This window comes from Cariama cristata, unplaced genomic scaffold (assembly GCF_000690535.1).
Source record: "Cariama cristata isolate BGI_N322 unplaced genomic scaffold, ASM69053v1 scaffold1039, whole genome shotgun sequence".
NCBI lineage: Eukaryota > Metazoa > Chordata > Aves > Cariamiformes > Cariamidae > Cariama > Cariama cristata.
Window position 1 is genome coordinate 8,342 of NW_009635001.1, and position 20,612 is coordinate 28,953.

General features: G+C 36.8%; 1 protein-coding gene across 1 annotated transcript in view; it reads right to left on the reverse strand.

Annotated features, from left to right (window-relative positions):
* Nucleotides 1–690: 690 nt before the first annotated feature.
* Nucleotides 691–20,612, reverse strand: part of LOC104167154 (angiopoietin-1-like) — a gene marked incomplete at both ends in the record, with an annotated part of 38,678 nt that continues 18,756 nt past the window's right edge. Inside the window, 2 exons of the mRNA XM_009707320.1 lie at nt 691–857; nt 17,621–17,722. Of these exons, the coding sequence (XP_009705622.1) occupies nt 691–857; nt 17,621–17,722 (269 nt within the window). The remainder of the gene's footprint in view (nt 858–17,620; nt 17,723–20,612) is intronic.

A 20,612-nucleotide genomic window follows, 5' to 3' on the forward strand; every position in this document is an offset into this window, starting at 1 on the left:
ATTGTACCATCTATTTAGATGAAGCAATGATTAAAAAAAATAAAATTAAACCACTTAGGTCATCCATATCTCTTGTGTTGCCAAGGTTTTTTTCTTTTTTTAGTACGTAGATTTAAGTTTCCTAAGTTTATCTTAACATAAAATATGGGAGAAAAATATTATTGGAAAAAGTTTTATTTTCATAAGTCTTTTTCGAACTATAATAAATGGCATGCTGATGATGATGACGAATCAAGGCTATCCAGTACCTGACACGTTGTTTTGTGCTTTATCTCCTCACAATAAGATGCAGCATTCTGTTTTTCCTCTTCATTTACATCGAATTTTTAGTTTGGAAATATCAGATATTTTAACAGCATTTTTGGTCTTTTTGTCCCATGTCCATTGTTTCACTTTTATGCTTCTGAGTTAGAAATCCTTCGAGATGTAATGAAGAATCCATATCCTTTTTCTACTCAATCAGTTTTGAGTTCTGATGATCTCAGATAGGCTAAAAGTTATACAATTTTTTAGCAGTTCTACTAGCCAGCACAATTAATAGATTACTCTAACCTTCCATCACTGAGAAATCAGATTTCTATTTTATTTTTACATCAGTTTCATATTATTGTCCTTTCTCATATTTAACAAGGGAACAATGAACAATATTTATCACTCAGCAGAGTCAAAATAATTTCAATAGATTCTTACCTGTAATTCTGCTTTTCATTTCCTATGTGAAATCTGTCATACTGTGAATATGCCCGGTTTCCTTCCCAGTCCATTAATTCAATTCTTAGAGAATACTGCCTCTGACTTGTTATTGCAAAGATAAATTCATTTCCCAGCCAATGTTCACCTGATGGGCTACCAAAACCCTAGAAAAAAGTTGGCAAAAGGACTAGATGTAATTATTGTAATTGGTAGAACCTTTATACAATAATAAAATGATCATTATAGTTTACCTATACATTCTAATTATTGGTCATAGTTTTCTGTGCTCCAGTTTGACTCTCGCTAAAATGCATCTACTAATACGTACCATTTAGGAGTGTCGTGCAGTTCAACTAATATTTGAAAGGGCAGGTGAGGTTATCAGTTGAAAATCACTTTCTAATCACAAGATATTAATAGTATGATGCTGTATTTGCACATCCTTCAATGGGAATACCGGACATAGTCATATTCTATAATACATTTTATATGGTGTCAAACCTAGTTATCATTAAGACAATTAAGTCAAAACAGAATTCTGCTATAGACTATAAAAAGTTTAAAAGAGTTTAAATTAGCCTAGATTATACACTGAATTCAAGTTAGCTGTGGATGATAGCTCATGTCTTAATCGCTAAAGAAGAATAAACCATTCCTTTGCTGTCAAGTGTCTGCCACAACTGAAGGAGCGAGGGTTTTAGTTTAAAAAAGTTTCTTCTGTTATGAAAGGTCTGCTGGACAGGGCAGTATCTGTGAGTTGATCCTTGGTTGTAGCATTTATTTACTTCACTCTTGGTCCGCTGAAGCTCATATTGGCTAAGATTTTGGTTACTACAAAGTTATTTTTTTCTGAGATGAAATAAGATATCTATATATGTTTTGATGTTTTGAAATCCTTAACTTAAAGAGTTAGGAGTATTCCTATAGACTATCCAAAGCACAGGAGAGGGTACTGTAACTTTATTTTCTAAGAATGAAAACCAAACAGCAGTAGAACATTTAAGGCACCTAGTTCTCCTCACATTTCATATATTCAGATGTTCTTATTTCCAGTTAAGCACACCATACAATTTTCACACATGGAAAAATAATATTAAAAGTTTAGCCAGTTTTCAAAATGCATGCCTAGGTCTGTATTTTCATGCACCTTTCAAGTTTTAAAGTTGATTAAATTTTAGTGAATATTTTACTACATTAAATTCAAGGTTTTATCTAATGTAATTAATTTAATTTACTATATATTAAAATTATTTTTCTTTATAAACTATTAGTTGACACCTGCTAACTCTTAGCTCTAGTTTTGTTTTCTTTAAACAATAAAAACTATTTTAAACCATAATCTTTACCTGTGAAGAACTATTTCAACATGACTATGCTTACTCATATTTCTTAAGTTAGGAAAATTGAGAACTGGAAATCTCCTGATTTGCTTACAGTGATGTGCTGGGAGTGTTTTAGAAGACCCTTCCTGATCAAATTAAATAAAAGACTGGATGATATAAATCCACCCTCTGTTACTAAGGTGTGACTGCCAGATATAGGAAAGAAATAAACAACAAAGCAATCCTGGTTTTGGAATAGATTAAATTGTGTCCAATCTCAAATATTTTCCTTTATCATTCATTATAGGAAGTTACTTTCCCTCTGCACACTCCATCATGGTATTTAACAGACAGTTAAATACTAAAACAGACAGCTCTCAGTTTCAGATCATGAATTAAACCATGTGATCTCCCATTGATTAAGTCAGTGTAATTTTGAAGAGTAAGTTTGAACATTCCCAGAAAGCGTCTACTCTTTAAATGGCGGTAAAATTAAAAGACTTCCTTGGGACTAGAATTAGGTAATGGGAAACGTGTCCATGAGACACATTGGTAAGAAATCGATCTCCTTTATATGACATTTCAGTCACTCCTAATGTGAGACGGAAACACTGAAAGTACAGCCCTCTCTCTCTTTTGTTCTTTATTGCATTGCCCTGGCTCCAGCACTGACTAGATGGGTCTATTGAGGATGAAATCCTGCCTCCCCAGAGGTCACGCGGCAGCTGAATGAAGCTGCAGTGCAACTAATACTTCACTCAGGTAATGCATAGGTATTCCAGCTGCAAACTTCTAAAGAAACTTAATTTAAAAAATTAAAAAGCTTAAAAGTTCATGACTGGATCAAAAAAATTCAAAATGGAGGGATTTTTTTGTTGTTCCTACAGGGAATTACAATAGAAAGTACTCTACTCAGGAGACATTTTTTGTTTTAACTAGCCTACCTGAGCAGATATTTGGTGCTCACTGATACTAGAGCCTGAGAACACATGCCACATTTGGCTACGCTGAGCTGAGTACACTAGTTTGTTTCAAATAAGCATGTCTGCCTTTTGGCTCAGAGACCATCAAGTGATACTCATGGACAAAGTGTTTAGTCTGCAAGAACTGAAATTCAGTAGTCTGTGGTGAGCCTCAGAGAAGACTCAAACTGAAATATGGGAGGATACTTTTAGTTCACTTTTCCTTTCCTGCACATTATTTCATTATATCCTCTTTCTCAAGTAGATGATTTCCTACATAAGTCCCTGTAAATACTGGTTGTAGCTAATAGTGGTGATATCTTGCTTTGACCACATCAGTCTTCCGATGTGAGCTCCTGCTCCTCAAGCTTTCCCATGATGATGCTTCTGTATCTCTCACCTACCGCTTTGACAGCATTTGCATGCATATTTGGCCTCATGCATACTTCCTAAAATACAAAAGCTTGCTTCTCACCTGCATAAACCCTGTCTACAGCTGACATATACCCTTCCGTAGTTTTCATTGTTTTCTATCTGTTCCTTTGATCTTCATCTCCTTGCCTTGTCTCTCTGCCCTAAGACCTTCACACACGGTCTCTCCTGTTCTAGTAGCTTTGGCAGCATCATACCAGAGCAATCAGTGGTTTGTCTCCGACATCCTCTTTCACCACTGGTCATTGCCACTTGTCTCAGAGGAAGGCAAAATATGCTCTGCAGTGACTACCTAACAGGTAGTTTGTCTCCCTAAAATCCAGAAGGCAGAAGTTGGAGCACAGGTGTTTATACACCAGCCAAATTACATTTCTTTGCAGTCTACATGGTTTCTTATTCACAGAAGACACATTATTATTCTTATCAGCTGCCTCCCTCTAAAAGAAGATTTTCAGGAAATCCTTTCTCCCTTTTTCCCAGTGCTGCCAAGCTGAGGGGACTCCCCTTTGAACCATGGCTCTATTGAATTATATTTGTCTTATCTTATTTAGATTACAGTCTATTCAGGATGTAATACATGTGGCTTTTTTAACATTATGTGCTCCCATATGTGTTCTATATAAACTCCAGACACCATATATAATTATTCTGAAATAATAATAATTTTTCTTCTTCACATTTACACTTCCTTCTCCCTTTTCACACGTGTTATTACACTAAGATGAAAATCTATCACTAAGTGGTTTGCTCTCCTGACCAGAGGAAATGAAGTTGCAGCAAAAGGGAGCAGAAGGAATATAAAAAGCAATATAAAAAATTATGAGGAAAGCCACCACATTAGTTACAAAAAACTGAATCCTACTATAAGGAGCTACAATAGTGAAACTCGGATTAGAAATGCCTAGAGCAAAAATTATTCTTTTTTTCTTGGCAGGAGCAACTTCTTTTTAAACAAACTCCTTGCTCTTATGAAAAGAAAATCAAGGAAGTAAGTGAAATATAAAACATATCTCTGAAGCAAGGAATGTTCCTAAGAAGAAGTAGTGTATTTTATTAAATACCTCATATATCTGGAAAAAGAAATAAACAAACAAACAGGCTCTCAAAGTTTTCATAGATCGAAACCAGAGATGAGCAGTACATTTCTGTTAAGCACAGAATTGGGAACAATTTCTTCAAGTATAATTCTATTATGTCAAACTCATCTGTTTCAAACCTGTATTTAGTCTGCAGTTTACTGCCTCTATTTCAGACCTGAAGAAAGACTTGCATGCTTGCTGTTTTTTCCGGATACTTTGGCTGACTTAACTACACAGCTTTCCTTGTTTATATCTTACTTAGACTGTTGGTGCTACAAGAACACTACTACTTTGACAAGATATGTAAGCTTTTGTGTGCAGAAGAGAATGACTTATTATTATCCAAAAAAACCTGAAAAAAATTGTTTAACTTTTCCTTTCCATTCTCAACTCTGAGGCTGGCAAAGAAAATGGTTGTGCCAGGTTCTTTTGATTTGCCTTCAAGACCTTTGGCCTTCAAAATACATTTCAGAATTTTATCTTCAAATACAAAATCTTCTTTTTTCGTCAGCCAGAAAACTTAAGGAAACAAGCTTGTGCAATTGTTATGCCCACTTGTCCTTTATTTTTGTGCAATACATTTTGTACACTTTTGAGGTTGGGAGAGAAATCACACAAACTTGAAGTTCAACAACATTTCAGGAGAACTGGTGTCTGGGACGAGTTGCTGCTGAGAGAAATGCTGAAGCAGAAGCTCAGCAGTTGCCTGTTCCAATTGCCTATCAGCAGGCACAGACCAGCCAGCCAAGTGCAGACGCTGAGGATGTATTGTCTCACAGGACCCTTAGACATCTGGGAGAGATTTGAGGCACATAAAAGAGGAACTCAAGCTATTGCCACAGAGAATCTTAGAAAATAATAGGGATTCAGGAGATTATTAGCAATGAGAATGACTTCTATGTGGGACACAGGACAAAAATCCACAGAAAAGCAGATCTCATTAATTCTGCTGTTCATGAGACAATTCAGTAATTGTTTAGTAATGAAAATTCAGTAATGAAATCCAAATATTTTAGTTAATAGAATATTTATGTTTATACTGATGCTCAAATCTATGGGGTCCCAAGCGATAAAATGCTTTCAGCCTTGCCTAAGATCATGCTTGGCATCTTCTATGGTCAAAGAGTTTGGTTTTGAGAACACCTTAGGGCATAGTGTTAAATCTTAAAAGTTAACATTGGGAGTCACCTATTCCAGACCCATAGCTGTCATTAAATGTGTTCGTTTCCCAGTACACGTATACTCTGTCAACACATTCATTGCTCTTTGCATTCATATTGCTATAGCAAATACTTCCAGAATTATTTGTGTTCAACTTTTGTACTTAAACTCAAGGAAGTACATGAGGTGATCCAAGTCATCCTCAGTTATCAATCTACTAGGAAAAGGAACATCTGTATTTCGTGAATGTGTTTGTAGTTAACTACATTTTAAGTATCTCTGAATCCCAGTGAGTCATAAGCACTGTCACAAAATTGCATTTTAAATTACTAAGACACACTACTTTGTCATTAGCTTTCTATATTTTGTTGATTGTATGTTTCCAAGTAGAGAGATTAATTCTTTAAAATTTACATTTTATTCCAAAAATACTCATTTTGCTTTTCCTTTCAAATTTGCGTAACATTTTTGGATGACTGGCAGAGGCTTTAAGTTCCCAAAAGAGTGCTTAATGTAATAGGGAAAGGTAGAAATTTCCAAAACTTTTCAGAGTTCTCCTATACTTTCCACATTAGCTGTCCATGGAATTTGGGAGAATAAGGCAGGGAAATATGCTTACATTATCATAATACACTTTCTTAACCATCCACTACTAGCCACAGACAGGATACACAAATGTTTGTACTGACTTAGCGTAGATTATCTTAATGTTTCATTTTATTGATCACACAGAGAAAACATTTATATTTTTGCTGCTGAAAATTGCATTAAGATCATATTTTGGCAAAGTTTGACCTGAAATAAGCCAGTTAAAAAGACATAAAAATCACAACGAATTAGTAAAAAAGCTTTTTTTTTTTAATCAAGGAACGATCAGGTGACATTTTGTACTACATTTAGAATAGACTGTCTTGTAGACATGATAACACTTGTTTCAGAGTAAAGAAATGACATAATAAAGAACCTTACTGACAGTTTTAATCCCATTTATGTACTAGAATGAAGCTCTTTATGTCTATAACTATATAGTAAATTGTGTAAATTCTGACATAGTGCCTAATTGTTCTGTAGAAAAATAAACAAACAGTGATTTGTTGTTCTTTTGTATGCATTAAAGCACTCAGAACCAGGAATCACAGACAAAAGTACATGATTTTATAATATTTACTCTAGACGACATCCAGGTTCTACATCAGTTCATTTCCAATCACATGGTGATTAACAGAGTCAAAACTACTAAAGCAGTCACGAGTACAAAGAAACAGAATTCAATACTGGTTTTAAAAATGACCTTAAGAATTTACAAAGTTGATACTTACTCAAAAATAATAAGTAGGGTGCAAAAGAGTTTTATTAGCTTTGGCAAAATCTGTGGGGGTATTCTGCTTGAATCATGTTACTCCAAGTTCATTAAACAATTATCTCTCTTACTTTATTTATTTTGTCTGATAATGCTCATAGGAAGATTTGACTTTTTATAGACAAAACAAAATTGAAACCAGACACAGTCAATATATCCTATGGGTTCATCTCCTGTCAGACAATTCACTGAATAAAGCAGATAATAATTCAGTGTTTTACAGCAGTAGTGTCTTCCCAGAAGCCATAAAGAATATCCATCTCCTTTTGCCTTAGCTGAGAATGTGGAATGGATTTTGTTTAAAAAGATAATTTCTAAAAAGGTCAGTATACTTCTTCATTTCCATCACATTGAATTATTCATTTCATTATTTGAAATAAAGATGTGGTCTATAGAAATTATTTCAAATTCCACAGAGAATAAATGTGTTAAATAATGTTAACTTAAAAGAATATGGGAAAATAATGCAAAATATTCAGAAATATTTCTATGAAATACTAACAAATATTTGGTGGCAAGTTTTAAAACTATGTTTAGATTGAAGCCAGAGGTACCTTTTCAAAAGACTAAAACAAAAACTAAGTTATTGTCTGTTTAAATAAAGAACTAAATATCTGTATAATCATTCCAAGTTTGAAAAGTATGTCTCAAAATCTTGTTCATATCCTGCAGCAATTCAGGCTGTTGCACTTCATTCTAGACCAAATATATTAGTGGACATACAGAAGTTAGGTTCACTTTTTCCTTTTTCCTTTTCAAACACACAGAGTATCAGTAGTAGCAGGCTTCCTGATGAGGAAGAATCACAGTGACAGAATGCAGGTTTGAGGCGCAAACCTTACAAAAATGTTACCTCTGGCTAGGCAGTGGGCCTTTGGAAGACCACATGAGTCTTATCAGTATACATTGATGGCAATAAATTGAGGCAGCGGTGGCAGAGTAGGCACAAGTATATAGCCATGTGTCCATACAACACTTGAAACTGATGTTATTCAGTAACATTTGCAGAGGGAAGACTGTGCTGAGTACAACACATTTAATACACAACTGAGGTCCAACACAAAATTGTGTTTAATTTTACAATCAAAAATATTCCTCAAAATAAAGAAGATGCTTCCTTGTGTGGTAACATCTTCTCTGGTGCCCAATCTAGCAATCCAAAGCCCTCTGAAACAAACATTGTTTCATTCTTGCTCCCTTAGATCATACTGTTGAAATGCACACTGTAGATTAAGCCTTCGTCAGGACCAGAATAGTTTCATGAGTATGTTTTCACAAAACTGAATATGGTCTCTCACCATTTTGCTGTCATGTCTATCTCCACTGGACATGCTGGATTTAGAACTCAGGAGAAGCAGAGAACATGCTGGTTCTTTTTATAACACTGATGAAAGTGACAATTATCTGAGTAACAGTTGCAGTCAGAAGTGACTTTTTATTAAACTAGCATGACATGTCATTCTTTATCACAGAAGGGTGGGTCTCCATGAAAGGCGTTACTCACACAATATCTTAATACACATTCCAGTCACCAAAAATCATTTCCTCATATCCAAAATACTTGGTAAATGTTTGAAGGAAATAAATTACTTCTATGTCATCTATCCCAGTCCCTTGAAGTAAATTATTTTTTTCAAATGTAAGCAACTTACAACTCATGACTTTAAAGTGTACTATCATAATAAAGGTATTTGTGACTATATGTTACAAAATTATTCATGTCTGCCTTTTTTATCCCCTCAGCTCACTCTTGTAAGCTTATTCATGCAACATAGTAATTCAATACCACCACCACCATTCCCAACCTGTCTTGTTTGCTTACAGTACAGAAGCAACATGTCTTCTATCTTTTCCAAGGACACGCATACTCTAGTTTTTGCCTTTCTCACAGGTCCATTCTGTCCTCAAATCTTTCATTTTTGCAGGAAGGATCATGCTGATATTGCAAGGCACTTTATAAAAATATTTATGCTACTGGCAGGCAATGAATGTGAAGCTATTTCTGCAGAAGAAATTATGGAATAGACCTCCAGCTATCTAGCTCGATGGATGGCTGTAGTACAGACAGTGTTATGAAGGTGCTCCTCCTTCCACAAAACTTTCTGCATTCCTTTCATATTCCCAGCTAATCTTCAAAACGCCTCCCCATGTTCTTTGAACCAACAATTCTTGCCCTCAGAACTGTTTCATGAAGCCACAGGGGGAAGGAGAAGTTGTGAAGAGTGCTCTGAACAGCCCCTACTGCTCTGCAAACCAGAATAACCCATATGCTAACAGTAAAATCTTCTCAGCTCTGACAACAAGGCAGTCCTGTGCAAACTGCCATTTGACAATGATCCATTACCCCTAACTGCTTGGGCATTATTGGTGGAATGTTATTTGAGTCAGATCAAAACTCCATCAAAATTTAGCAATGAGGATCTTGTGTTCACACACAGGTCATGGCCCTGTTCAATGTGCTAGTACAGGTATGGCCTAGGAGTTATGGAAGAAGGAACCGAGTCAAATAGGAGTAAGATCTCCATCCACTGGATCCCCCCTGTGCAAAACAGGGAAACACAAAAACTCTCGTTGGAAGGAAGACATAGGTTCTTACTATTAAATCCAATTAGTTAATTATCAGGAATAGTTCTATATCTTTGCCCTTGGGGTGATCCTTCGTAGCCAAACAATTTGGGGGTAATAACAGTGAAGATGAAAAATAATTTTTTTAGGAAAATTTTTAATGAAATTTTTTTTTATTAATTTTTTTTTCAGCCTGGAGAAGACTGAGAGGGGATCTCATCAATACTTATAAATACCTTAAGGGTAAGTGTCAAGAGGATGGGGCCAGATTCTTTTCAGTGGTGCCCAGCGACAGGTTAAGCTGCAACAGGCACAAATTGAAACACAGGACGTTCCATCTGAATATGAGGAAGAACTTACATAGTTTGAGGGTGGCAGAGCACTGGAACAGGCTGCCCAGAGAGGTTGTGGAGTCTCCTTCTCTAGAGATATGAGAGACACTCGCCTGGACATGTTCCTGTGCAACCTGCTGTAGGTGACCCTGCTTTGGCAGGGGGATTGGCCGAGATGATCTCCAGAGGTCCCTTTCAACCCCCACCATTCTCTGTGATTCTGTGATTCTGTCCATATGAGATTAATCAACAATCACACTTTTAAGCTTTACATATCTGACCATATGTACATCAAGTGCAATATTTCATTGCTTTCCTTTTATTTCTTTGAGTTACTCTTTGTGACCAAAAAATACATAACTTGAATATAGCTCAAGCAAAAATCAATGGAGGAAATCTCTTACTGTCATAAAATCACAGGCCTGTTGGTATCTAGGATTCTTGACCTAGTATGTGCATGTACTTTTTCCATATGACAGTAAAGGTTTCCAAATTTTAAATTCTTGTCAAAATCACAAATTGTTATCTGAAAAGCTAATGAGCATTTTATTTCCTGTGAACAACAGCAGTATCTTTCTAAATCTCCCTAATAGGAGTTAGGTGAAGTTAGTTTCAATGGCCATTTCAGTAGTTGACATCCTACGAACCCAGGGAGCTGCATCATATGCTTGCAGTGGAATGTAAGTTTTAACTCCCAGCAATCTCTTTTCTTTAGCCTAAAGGGAAAAATTTAGCATGAATGAAGATCCAAAAAATAAGTTTCTGACAAAAACTCATTTAATGTGGAATAGTCACAGAAAGAGTAGTGTTACCATTTTCAGAACTATCTGATAGTATTTGAGTTCTCTTTTAAAGAACACAGGACTATGGCAAATGTACCAATATCAGACTACTGTGAATGCAAGAAGTGCGAAGATTTTGTGGCCATATCAATGCATTACTTAGCTTAAATACTTATTATCTAGAAAAAGATTTTAAATTAATTTGTAATACCTAGCTTTAACAAAACCAAGAATTATGGCAGATATTGTTTCCACAATATGAGCATTCAAATTATGAGTAAATTCAGTTTTTCTGTCAAGAACATTTTCCTCAGCCAAGCCATATGGTTTACGTAATTTCTGTTTAAAAAAACCCCACACATCTGAAGTTGTTTTCCATTAAAATAATGGAACAAGAATCATGAAGCTTACACAAAGAATTTAAAAATGTGCTTTGTGTATTTTTACGCAGTCACCCTCTCACTTGAAAAAGAAAGTGATGAACATAATAATCTAATGTGGCTGGAAGGTTGGAGGTTTGTCTGTAGTTGTTTGATTCTTCAAGTGTTTGGGGAGAAAAAAGATTCTGCACACTCTTTGTAAATGCACAAAACTGCAACAGAGAAATATCCATCATCAATTAATGTTCCAAAAGGGAACAGTACAACAGCTTGAGTTTTTGCCTCTTTGCTCAGGTCAAACACAATGTTAATTGTGGTGAGGACCTACTTTGAAAAAGAAAACAAGTGCAAGTTAGTATTACTAATGAAGGAATATGGAACAAAAAAGTGTCAGAATTTACAGACAGGAAAGGTGGGCAGAAAGAATGACAACAAAACTGAAAACTGGAACTGAAACTTTCACAAGAGAAATTAAAATAAGTCTTAAAACAGATGGAGACCATAAAAGGAATTAGGAGACCACATTCTAAAACAGGAGCTGGACACTTTGCAAATAAAAGTGAAATGTAAGTAACATATGGAAGTTTTCAGAATGAACTGAGAGATGGTACTAAGAAATAAAATGTTTGCTGAAATAGTAGCTCTCATTACGAATAATTCAGGTGGATCTAGACGCCCAAATATACATCTTGCAGTCTGTAGGACTGCAAGGACTGGTGAGGTGAAAACATGAGGTAATCAGCAATCTGATTGTCACAAAGCAGAAGGTCTTCCAGGAAATGGGTAGGACCTATGTGCAAACCAGATCTTACAGAGGTGAACTGTAGGAAGTATATCAAAAAGGGTTAAAAACATCGTGCCTAGAAGTATATCAAAGACTTACAGTTCAAAGAGGTGTTAAGCTGTCTTTTAGTTAAGCAGAAGACATGGATCATCAGACTTGTTATACTAGTTAAAATTTACTGAGTTTCAGAGGAAAGTCAGAATATTCCAGATAATGTAATGTAAATGCCTGCTAGAATTGCATCCAGAAATACTTCCTGAAAAAATTCTGGTAACCATCTCTATGGTCCAGCTTTCAGCGTGCTGCAGAATTTAAGCCACGGAAGAGCATAAAGTATCCTGCTCTGGCACCATATCACATTGGCACTATGGAGCTAGCATCATTTTGACCCAACAGCTTTAAGGAGAAAATGAAAAGAAGAAACCCCAACAAAAAATGAAAGTGGTTTTGTAGATGTGCTTTTCTGGCACACATAAATGACCTGCTTAGTAGATGAGGGAAAGGCTGTGGATGTAGTCTATCTAGACTTCAGTAAAGCATCTGACATGGTATCCCACAGCATCCTCCTAGATAAACTGGCTGCTCGCGGCTTAGATGGGTGCACTCTTTGGTGGGTAAAAAACTGGCTGGGTGGCTGGGCCCATAGAGTGGTGATGAATGGAGTTAAATCCTGTTGGTGACCGGTTACTAGTGGTGTTCTCCAGGGCTTGGTATTGGGGCTGGTCCTGTATAACATCTTTATAGATGATCTGGACGTGGGGATTGAGTGCACCCTCAGTAAACTTGCAGATGACACCAAGTTAGGTGGGAGTGTCGATCATCTTGGGGGTGGGAAGGCTCTACAGAGGGACCTGGACAGGCTGGATCAATGGGCTGAGACCAACAGCATAAGGTTCAACAAGAACAAGTGCTAGGTCGTACACTTCGGCCACAAAAAACCCATGCAGCATTACAGGCTGGGGGAAGAGTGGTTAGAAAGTGGCCCAGTGGAAAAAGATATGGGGGTACTGGTTGACAGCTGGCTGAACATGAGCCAGCAGTGTGCCCAGGTGGCCAAGAAGGCCAATGGCATCCTGGCTTGTATCAGAAATAGTGTGGTCAGCAGGACTAGGGAAGTGATTGTCCCTCTGTACTCGGCACTGGTGAGGTCGCACCTCAAGTACTGTGTCCAGTTTTGGGCCTCTAACTACAAGAAAGACATCGAAGTGCTGGAGCAAGTCCAAAGAAGGGCAATGAAGCTGGTGAAGGGTCTTGAGAGTAAGTCTCATGAGGAGTGTCTGAGGGAACTGAGGTTCTTTAGCCTGGAGAAAAGAAGGCTCAGGGGTGATCTTATCACTCTCTACAACTACCTCAAAGGAGGTCATAGCAAGGTGGAGGTCAGCCTCTTCTCCCAGGCAACTAGTGACAGGACAAGAGGACATAGTCTCAAACTGCACCAGGGGAGGTTCAGGTTAGATATTAGAAGGCATTTCTTCACAGAAAGGGTCATGAGGCATTGGAATGGGCTGCCCAGGGTGGTGGTGGAGTCACCATCCCTGGAGGGGTTTAAGAAAAGACTGGAGGCACTTAGTGCCATGGTCTAGTTGACAAGGTGGTGTTCGGACAAAGGTTGGTCTCGATGATCCCAAAGGTCTCTTCCAACCAAATTGATTCTGTAATTCTGTGAAATGCTTGTGATTGATAACTTCCGAGATAAGTTGGCAGCAGACTTGTTTTAAGCACTGAACTGGTGCTGGGCTCTTAGATGTTAATCGGGAACATGAGATTAAAGGGGTGTGGAATTTACCACTCAACATCATTCCTGCCTCAAAGAGCTAAAAGAAAAAGCAGCTGCTGGTCAGGAAGATAGGGGGTGGTTGCCATAAAGATTAGAAATTCAGCTGTGAGTTTAATATGTACAAGTGATCCTAATCTAGCTCATGACATGAATGATTAAAAAAGTGATCAACTTCTTTCATCAGAGAAAGGAAAACAGCAATACTGTAGCAATAAAGGCATGCAGTACAATTAAATACTGACATGCAGGAATAAAAACTGGCTAGAGAAAGATTGTTGTGGGCTGGCCAAGGCAAGCAATTTCAAATACCTATTGAGAGTCTTTCTCCAATGGTAGAAAACAAGAAAATAATTCTAAAGGTCTGAGGAAGCCCCCCATAGACTTAACTCCCAAGAAGCTACCATAGGAAACTGATAGTGAATGTTGGGCTATTGAGTGTGGAACAACTTCTGTGAAATTCATGGGAATTATTAAACTAGACATGGTGAAAGGCAAGAGAATAGGGAATCCTATAGTCCATCACCTAATCTGGCAAAAATGGAGACAGTAACTGGGAAAGGTGCATTCACCCAGGAACTGAAAAGCTGCAAATCGAGCAAGAAGTCTTGATCGCCAAGTTAGCACATGAGCTAATCATTTGCTTGGATTTGATTATTGCTAATGACTGCCTAATAAATGCCAGAAACTGTGTCTTAGAAAGTAAGCTTGTGTAACCTCCCTTCTAAAAGCAGCTCAGGTTTGCAGATGGTAAGCAATAGTTTTTTAAATTATATTCTCCTTCTAGATGTCAAAACTCTAACAGTGTTTTACATTCCCTCCTCAGGCAAGGAAATGTGAAAAATGGTTGCAACCTGCTTCAGGGTGATCTTAGCTGCCGTTGTTAAAGAAATTATTTGTTGCTCCACTTCAAATTTTTCTGATAAGCAGCAAATAGTATAAAGGAAAATCCATTGCAAAATGTGAAAGAACTGATGTAGTGCATACTGATAAGAAAAAGATGGGAGGATGAACTCACAGGATTTCCTCTGAATTTCTTCCAATTAGTATTGAATGTACAAAACTGAAATGACCTAAGAGATTTCATAGTCAGAAATGAGTTCTTAGAAGTAAGGCACAAATTACACTGCATGGTATAACACTAATAACAAAACTGAATGATACTGGTAAGCATATATGCCACTAAAGGAAGAAGATGGCATAATCCATCTTGCACAACAATAAATCTGCATAAAAGCTTTTGTATTCATTAGCTATTGTTTTACATACCAAAGAAAGGGTAACTTTATTTTCCAGAGTGAAGATTGGACGTCAGAGGAAATTGAGCCAAAAGAACAAGGAGAAAAAGTTACTACCACTATTACTGTAGTATCACTGACTTTGTGGCAATTTATGTATGAATGGAGTTGTATATTTCCTACGTTCAAAAGATGTATGGCTACTTCATCTCTCTCCTAACCTGTTTCCTGTGTTGGTATTTGGAAACTATATTGAACAGGAATTGAAGTACTTCCATGTAAGCTGAAGGCACTAGCATGAAACGGAATCAAAGACAACAACTGCCTCATTGTTGCCAGGTGACTCCTGTAACCCATCAGTGCTGTCATTCACCTTTGCAGAGAATACTCCATGTGCACCCTTTCCAAGTTACCTGTTGTAACGATCCCAGCTTAGAGCTAGAGAAAACGGGCAATGGCCTCCTAAAACTGGAACACCCAGTACCTTGTGAGGGCACTAGCAGTACCACAGGTTGGTGTCCTGCATCCCTGTCCAGCTCCAAAGCTGTCAATCAGTGCTTGCTTGTAACTAAATAACTTTAACAGTTTTCCAGATTCTTTTCCAATAAGAACCAAAAGCATTGAAACTAGAAGCAGCCCCAGAGACTTGTTATTGCTTTTATTATATTCTTATGATATTGCTTATTAATGTTAGATTTGGGGCCCTAGAGAGATACAAGCACAACAAGAATTTCTCAGCAAATCTGGAAAGCTCTATCTGAACTATGGGTTGAAAGAACACATATTAAGTTCAACCACTCCAAGTAAGACAAAGTACTGTTGTGTCTCCCACCACACTATCTGGTTTCTATTGGAAGATGGCAGATGTGTCAGGAAGGAGAGGGGAAGTGATCCAATAGACACCGTGCACCCTCTCTGAATAATGAGGGAATTAAGTCAGTGGTGTCATTGCCTTGAAACTCAGACTCTGTTACATAGTCCAGTAACCCACAGAGCATCCACCAGCCTCTATCATTGAACATTTGGTGATATAATATAATCACAGAAGGGGGCCTAAGTTAGTTACTTTGGTGAAATCATTCATAGTAGCAGAGACAAGCGTAAACCCCATCTCTTCTCATGACTGACTTATAGGATAGCTATCAGTAAAAGTCCAAAACAAATCCTTTTTATCTGGTAGAAGTAAATGATCTCTTAGAAGACTATGGTATTCCTAAAGAGAACCAAAATTAATTCAGACTGCTTGAACTAGACAGAACCAATATAAACTAATCCTGAGCAGGCTCACACTGTTGTAAAGGAAAATTTGAGGAAAATATTTGATTAAGTGAAGGGATATATACAAAAAAAGGCCACCTGGGAAAACTTCAAAAAGAAGGCCTGTTTTTAGAAAAAGCACAGGAGAGAAAAACTGAGTAAATCTCAATAATTCATATGATATGTATAAATTAAACCAGCCAATATGTAGAGAATAAGTTAGGTTACATATAAAAATTCTAATTTCCTCATAAGGAGAACTGATAGAATCTTCAAATTTTGGTTCCCTCAAAATAAATTGTTTCATATTTTATTTGACTCTGAACCAAAATAGAGTAAAACAGTTTTCAAATTTCCTGCTAAATTAAAATTTTATGAATTCTAAAAAAATATTCCCAATTTTGTAAATCCATTCAAAAATATCTATTTGTCATTTTATTATTATTTTTACTTCACATATATTATGAAAGAGATTACATCCTCTGGTTATTCATAGTAGCAAAGATCTGACCCAAGCGGTTACTTTTTACACCTATAATTTATAATTTCAAGTAATATAAAAATATTGAAAAGAAAGCATCCATAAAATCCAAAATGATATTTCAGTTCAATAATCCAATATTACATTTATTTCTGAAATGGTATGTTTTGTAGCAGAACTTTTTCCCACAGAAATTTTTACTGAACTGGATTTGCTTTTATTTTTAAACCTTTTAAATGCTCTCTTCATTGAGTGCTTTTTGAAAACTGTTGGTAGAAAGATTTTCCTCTTCCAGACTGATAACACAGTTCTGAAAACTTCACTGGGAATGTCATTGAAATCCAAGCCAGTCCTCAGGGACTCAGAGAAAGGAGCTCCATCAAAAAGTTTGATCAGGCAGCAAACGAAAAAACTCAGAAGTTATTTAGATTGGAGTAAAATTTTTTTGAGTTGGCAAAGGGAAAATAGCCTGCCGAAGTCATGTCATTTGTAATTTGGTAAGTTATTTATTTTCTTTTAATCCTATTCAAAGTATCAACATTTCCAGTACATCAGCTTGATTGGCAGAGGTGTTGTATGACTTGGGATAAATCCCAGTAAACTCTTCATTTCTATTTGAGATGCTCCAAGTTCTGAAGGAGTTCCCCTCCGCTGAAAACATCCATGCATTAGGAACATCATCACATGCCCATTACCCCTTAACGTCACAGCAAGTCAAAACTTCAGGGGGACAGACAGCAACATTCTTTAGTGCATATGCCTGGGCCTGACCTCATTTTAATCTCAGTAACTGATCTGAAAGAAACCCTAAGTCATGGTAAATAATACTCAACTAATTGAGTAAAAAGAATATTATGATTTTTGAAAGTAACAGACTTGACAAAAGGCAGCTCATAAAAGACTGCAGGACCACACCACACCACTATAGGCAGAATTATCTGCTTAAGATTATAGGAAGTACTGTTTGAAATCTAACACTTCTATGAACTGTACAGCTATTCCACATTTTTCACCTTACCATTTTGTATTCTTTCCAGCTTTTTTGAAAATCCAGACTCCCATCTTCTCGGTGCTGTATAACTGTCCATCCTCCTCCAGCAATTTCCATATTGCAAAAGACCTATGCAATAATAAAAACAAAAAAACAAAAACAAAAACAATAAAACAAACTTGCATGGGAATCCTGTCATCTTAGCAGGAAAAAAAAATATTTGTGAATAACAGAACTAAGAAAGCCTGTTTTCCTATGGATTCATACCCTATGTCCTCGATGGTATCCTCAATTGCCTGATTACAACCAGAGCTCTCCTTATGTTCAGTGTAACTCTCCCAGTAAAGTCTTCTGTTCTTTCAGCACATTACCCAAGAACATTTCCCCATCATCCCCCTCTGCATCCTCAGCTTTCTTCTTCACACTCTCTCCACGCTATTTTCTCTGCAGTGCCCCTGAAACCACTCCCTTTCTCTTAACAAATAAGTGTCTTTCAGTGATAATATTTTCTATAGCTTTCAGTAGAGTATCATTCTGTCTAAGAAAGAATCTTCAGGAATTCTTACAGAAAATATCCATTCAAGGAGTCCAAAATGTAACACAGATGAGATTATTCTGTTTTGCTTTGTATTGTAATGCTACCTACAGTGTGCCAGACAGTGTCTCAAAACACAAACAGCTGATCTCAGTTTAAGCCTTACAGCTGATAGAGGACATAGATAGGAACAGGCTCAAGAACAGAGATCTGTGGGACAAGCTCAGACATGTAAGACCATACCCTGCCATCACTGCACTAATAAAATTCTAACTTAAATACTGAGATTCTGTATATTAAGGATAATTTAACAATTTGACAATTTTGTTGAAGCTTGATGTTAGAATATTGCATCGACTGAAATCTGTTAACAATCTTAAATAATCCATATAATAATCAAAACAGGTATTTAATTTTCATTCTTTTTTCATTCTTCTTACATTATCCTTTCAAAAATATAGAAGATAAATTATGAAAAAATGCAAATACTGCTTATCCATTCACTTTTCCTGGTATGTGGCAAGTGAGAGTATTCATTTTTGTTCCTATTTTTGCATGGCACTTGATTTTAAGATCTAAGCTTCTCAGCAATACTAATTCAAGTAAATTTTCCTGATTTTCATCCCCTTGTACTCATCTGTGCCATATTGGCACTGCAACTATCCTAAATTTCATTTGTCTGTGCTCTTCAATAGTTATGTCCCTCTTTTTATGTAAGATGTCAATATGTAAGAGGGTTGAAGAGGTGTCAGCCATCAGCTTAGCTTTTGGCACCAACATTAACAAGAGTCAAGCCATTCAGCACTGGTCAGTAATTTAAAGCTTTAAGTTGCTTTGACAAATTGAAGGTTACTATCCAATTCAGTTAAATAAAAATCTATCCCTCAGTTGACTACAGAACCACATTCTACCCTCAGGCAAAGCAATTCCAAATCTTTCCTACTCATAAACATTGTCATAGTAATCCTGTGCAAGTGCTTTTGTTTTAATTTGCTCCAGGCATGCCGAGTGAAGTCTCTGTATAGGTATAGGAAGGAAACAGAATACTGAACAGTGCAAACATGTGAACTTGATTGAGGGCAACCACAAGAAAACCCATAATTTGCTAGACAAACATTTTGGCCCTATTCCTCCTTCAGGGAAGACACTGTGAGTCAAAACATTTATCTACAGGATTTAATTTCTTTAGTCTGATTTACAGTGAGAATTTCTAAATGATGGATTTACTTTCCTTAGAAGTCATGTCAAGCTCCCATGAATCCACTGCCAATTTTTAAAACATTGAATCCTCAACTGTATCAAGAGTACTCATTTTAAGGATGCACACAAACAAATGATGGGGTTTTCATACTAAATATAATAAAATACCTATAAAAGGACTTTAATGTTTTCTGAAAAATATGGCAAATTAAAAGAGAAAACTGCGCAGTGAAAGAAAGATTTACCACCAGTACACTATTCTCTAGCCTTCATTGTGTGGTCTGGCACATTGTGTGGTAGACACAAACACCTGCCATATTAACAGGAGTACCAAGCTGATTATAGATGTTCACTGTGCATAGCTCTAACCAACAAATGTCCTGGACTGGCTTCTGTCCCAGACGAGGTCAAGGCATTCAGCCATTAAACACCTTTTAACATGTTCTGATATTTAACCCTCTACTGGAAAAGAAAAAGATGAAGAAAAGTGACTTTGAGTTTGCATGCATCGCTAGATTCTGAGTTTATCATCAATAAAATAACCTGATTTAGATTAAAAGAGCATCCAAAACACTGCACTCTTGCCCTTCCTTAAATGCATGGGTAAAAATATTGAAGGTCCTAAAACGCATATATGGGATTAATTATATTTATTTTAGCTTTATGGACTAAATTATTATAAAATCAAGCCCCATTTTAAAGTAAACAAAAGGAGAGTGACTACCACATACTGCATTTTAAGTGCATGCACACTAAGACATCACAAGTCTACATTGTTGGCATGGAGCAACAAGCTCAAGAACAGCCATTTGAGATTCAGGGAATGTGTCTCTGCTATGCAGAAACCAAGCCTGAAGGTAACCATGTCAGGATGACAGTTTCCACAGTATATGGGGCTAGCATACATTTAATAGGTTAAAATTCTGGCAGATATGCTCGGAGAGACCATCGACAGCAATTTGGTAGGAAGTCCACAGGCAGAAAGTAGAGGGGAAGGAGTGAAGGCTGCATTCATGGCAATGGTAGCAATTGGTTTTGCAGAATCATAAAGACCCAGATATACAGACTCCACTAGCAATTAATAACATTACATTTTCAATGCAGTGCACCCAGAAGTTGGTAGAAGTTATGCTTGTGAGCGTATTAGAGGAGACAGTAAGACAGTCAAATACATTGATCCAAGGGGAGATATGGAGGTTCTTTGTGCACTCAGACCAGTCCCCCTGGCCTACTTCACGTCTTGAAGGTGACATGGTTCCTTCAGCTCAAAAATAGCGACAACCT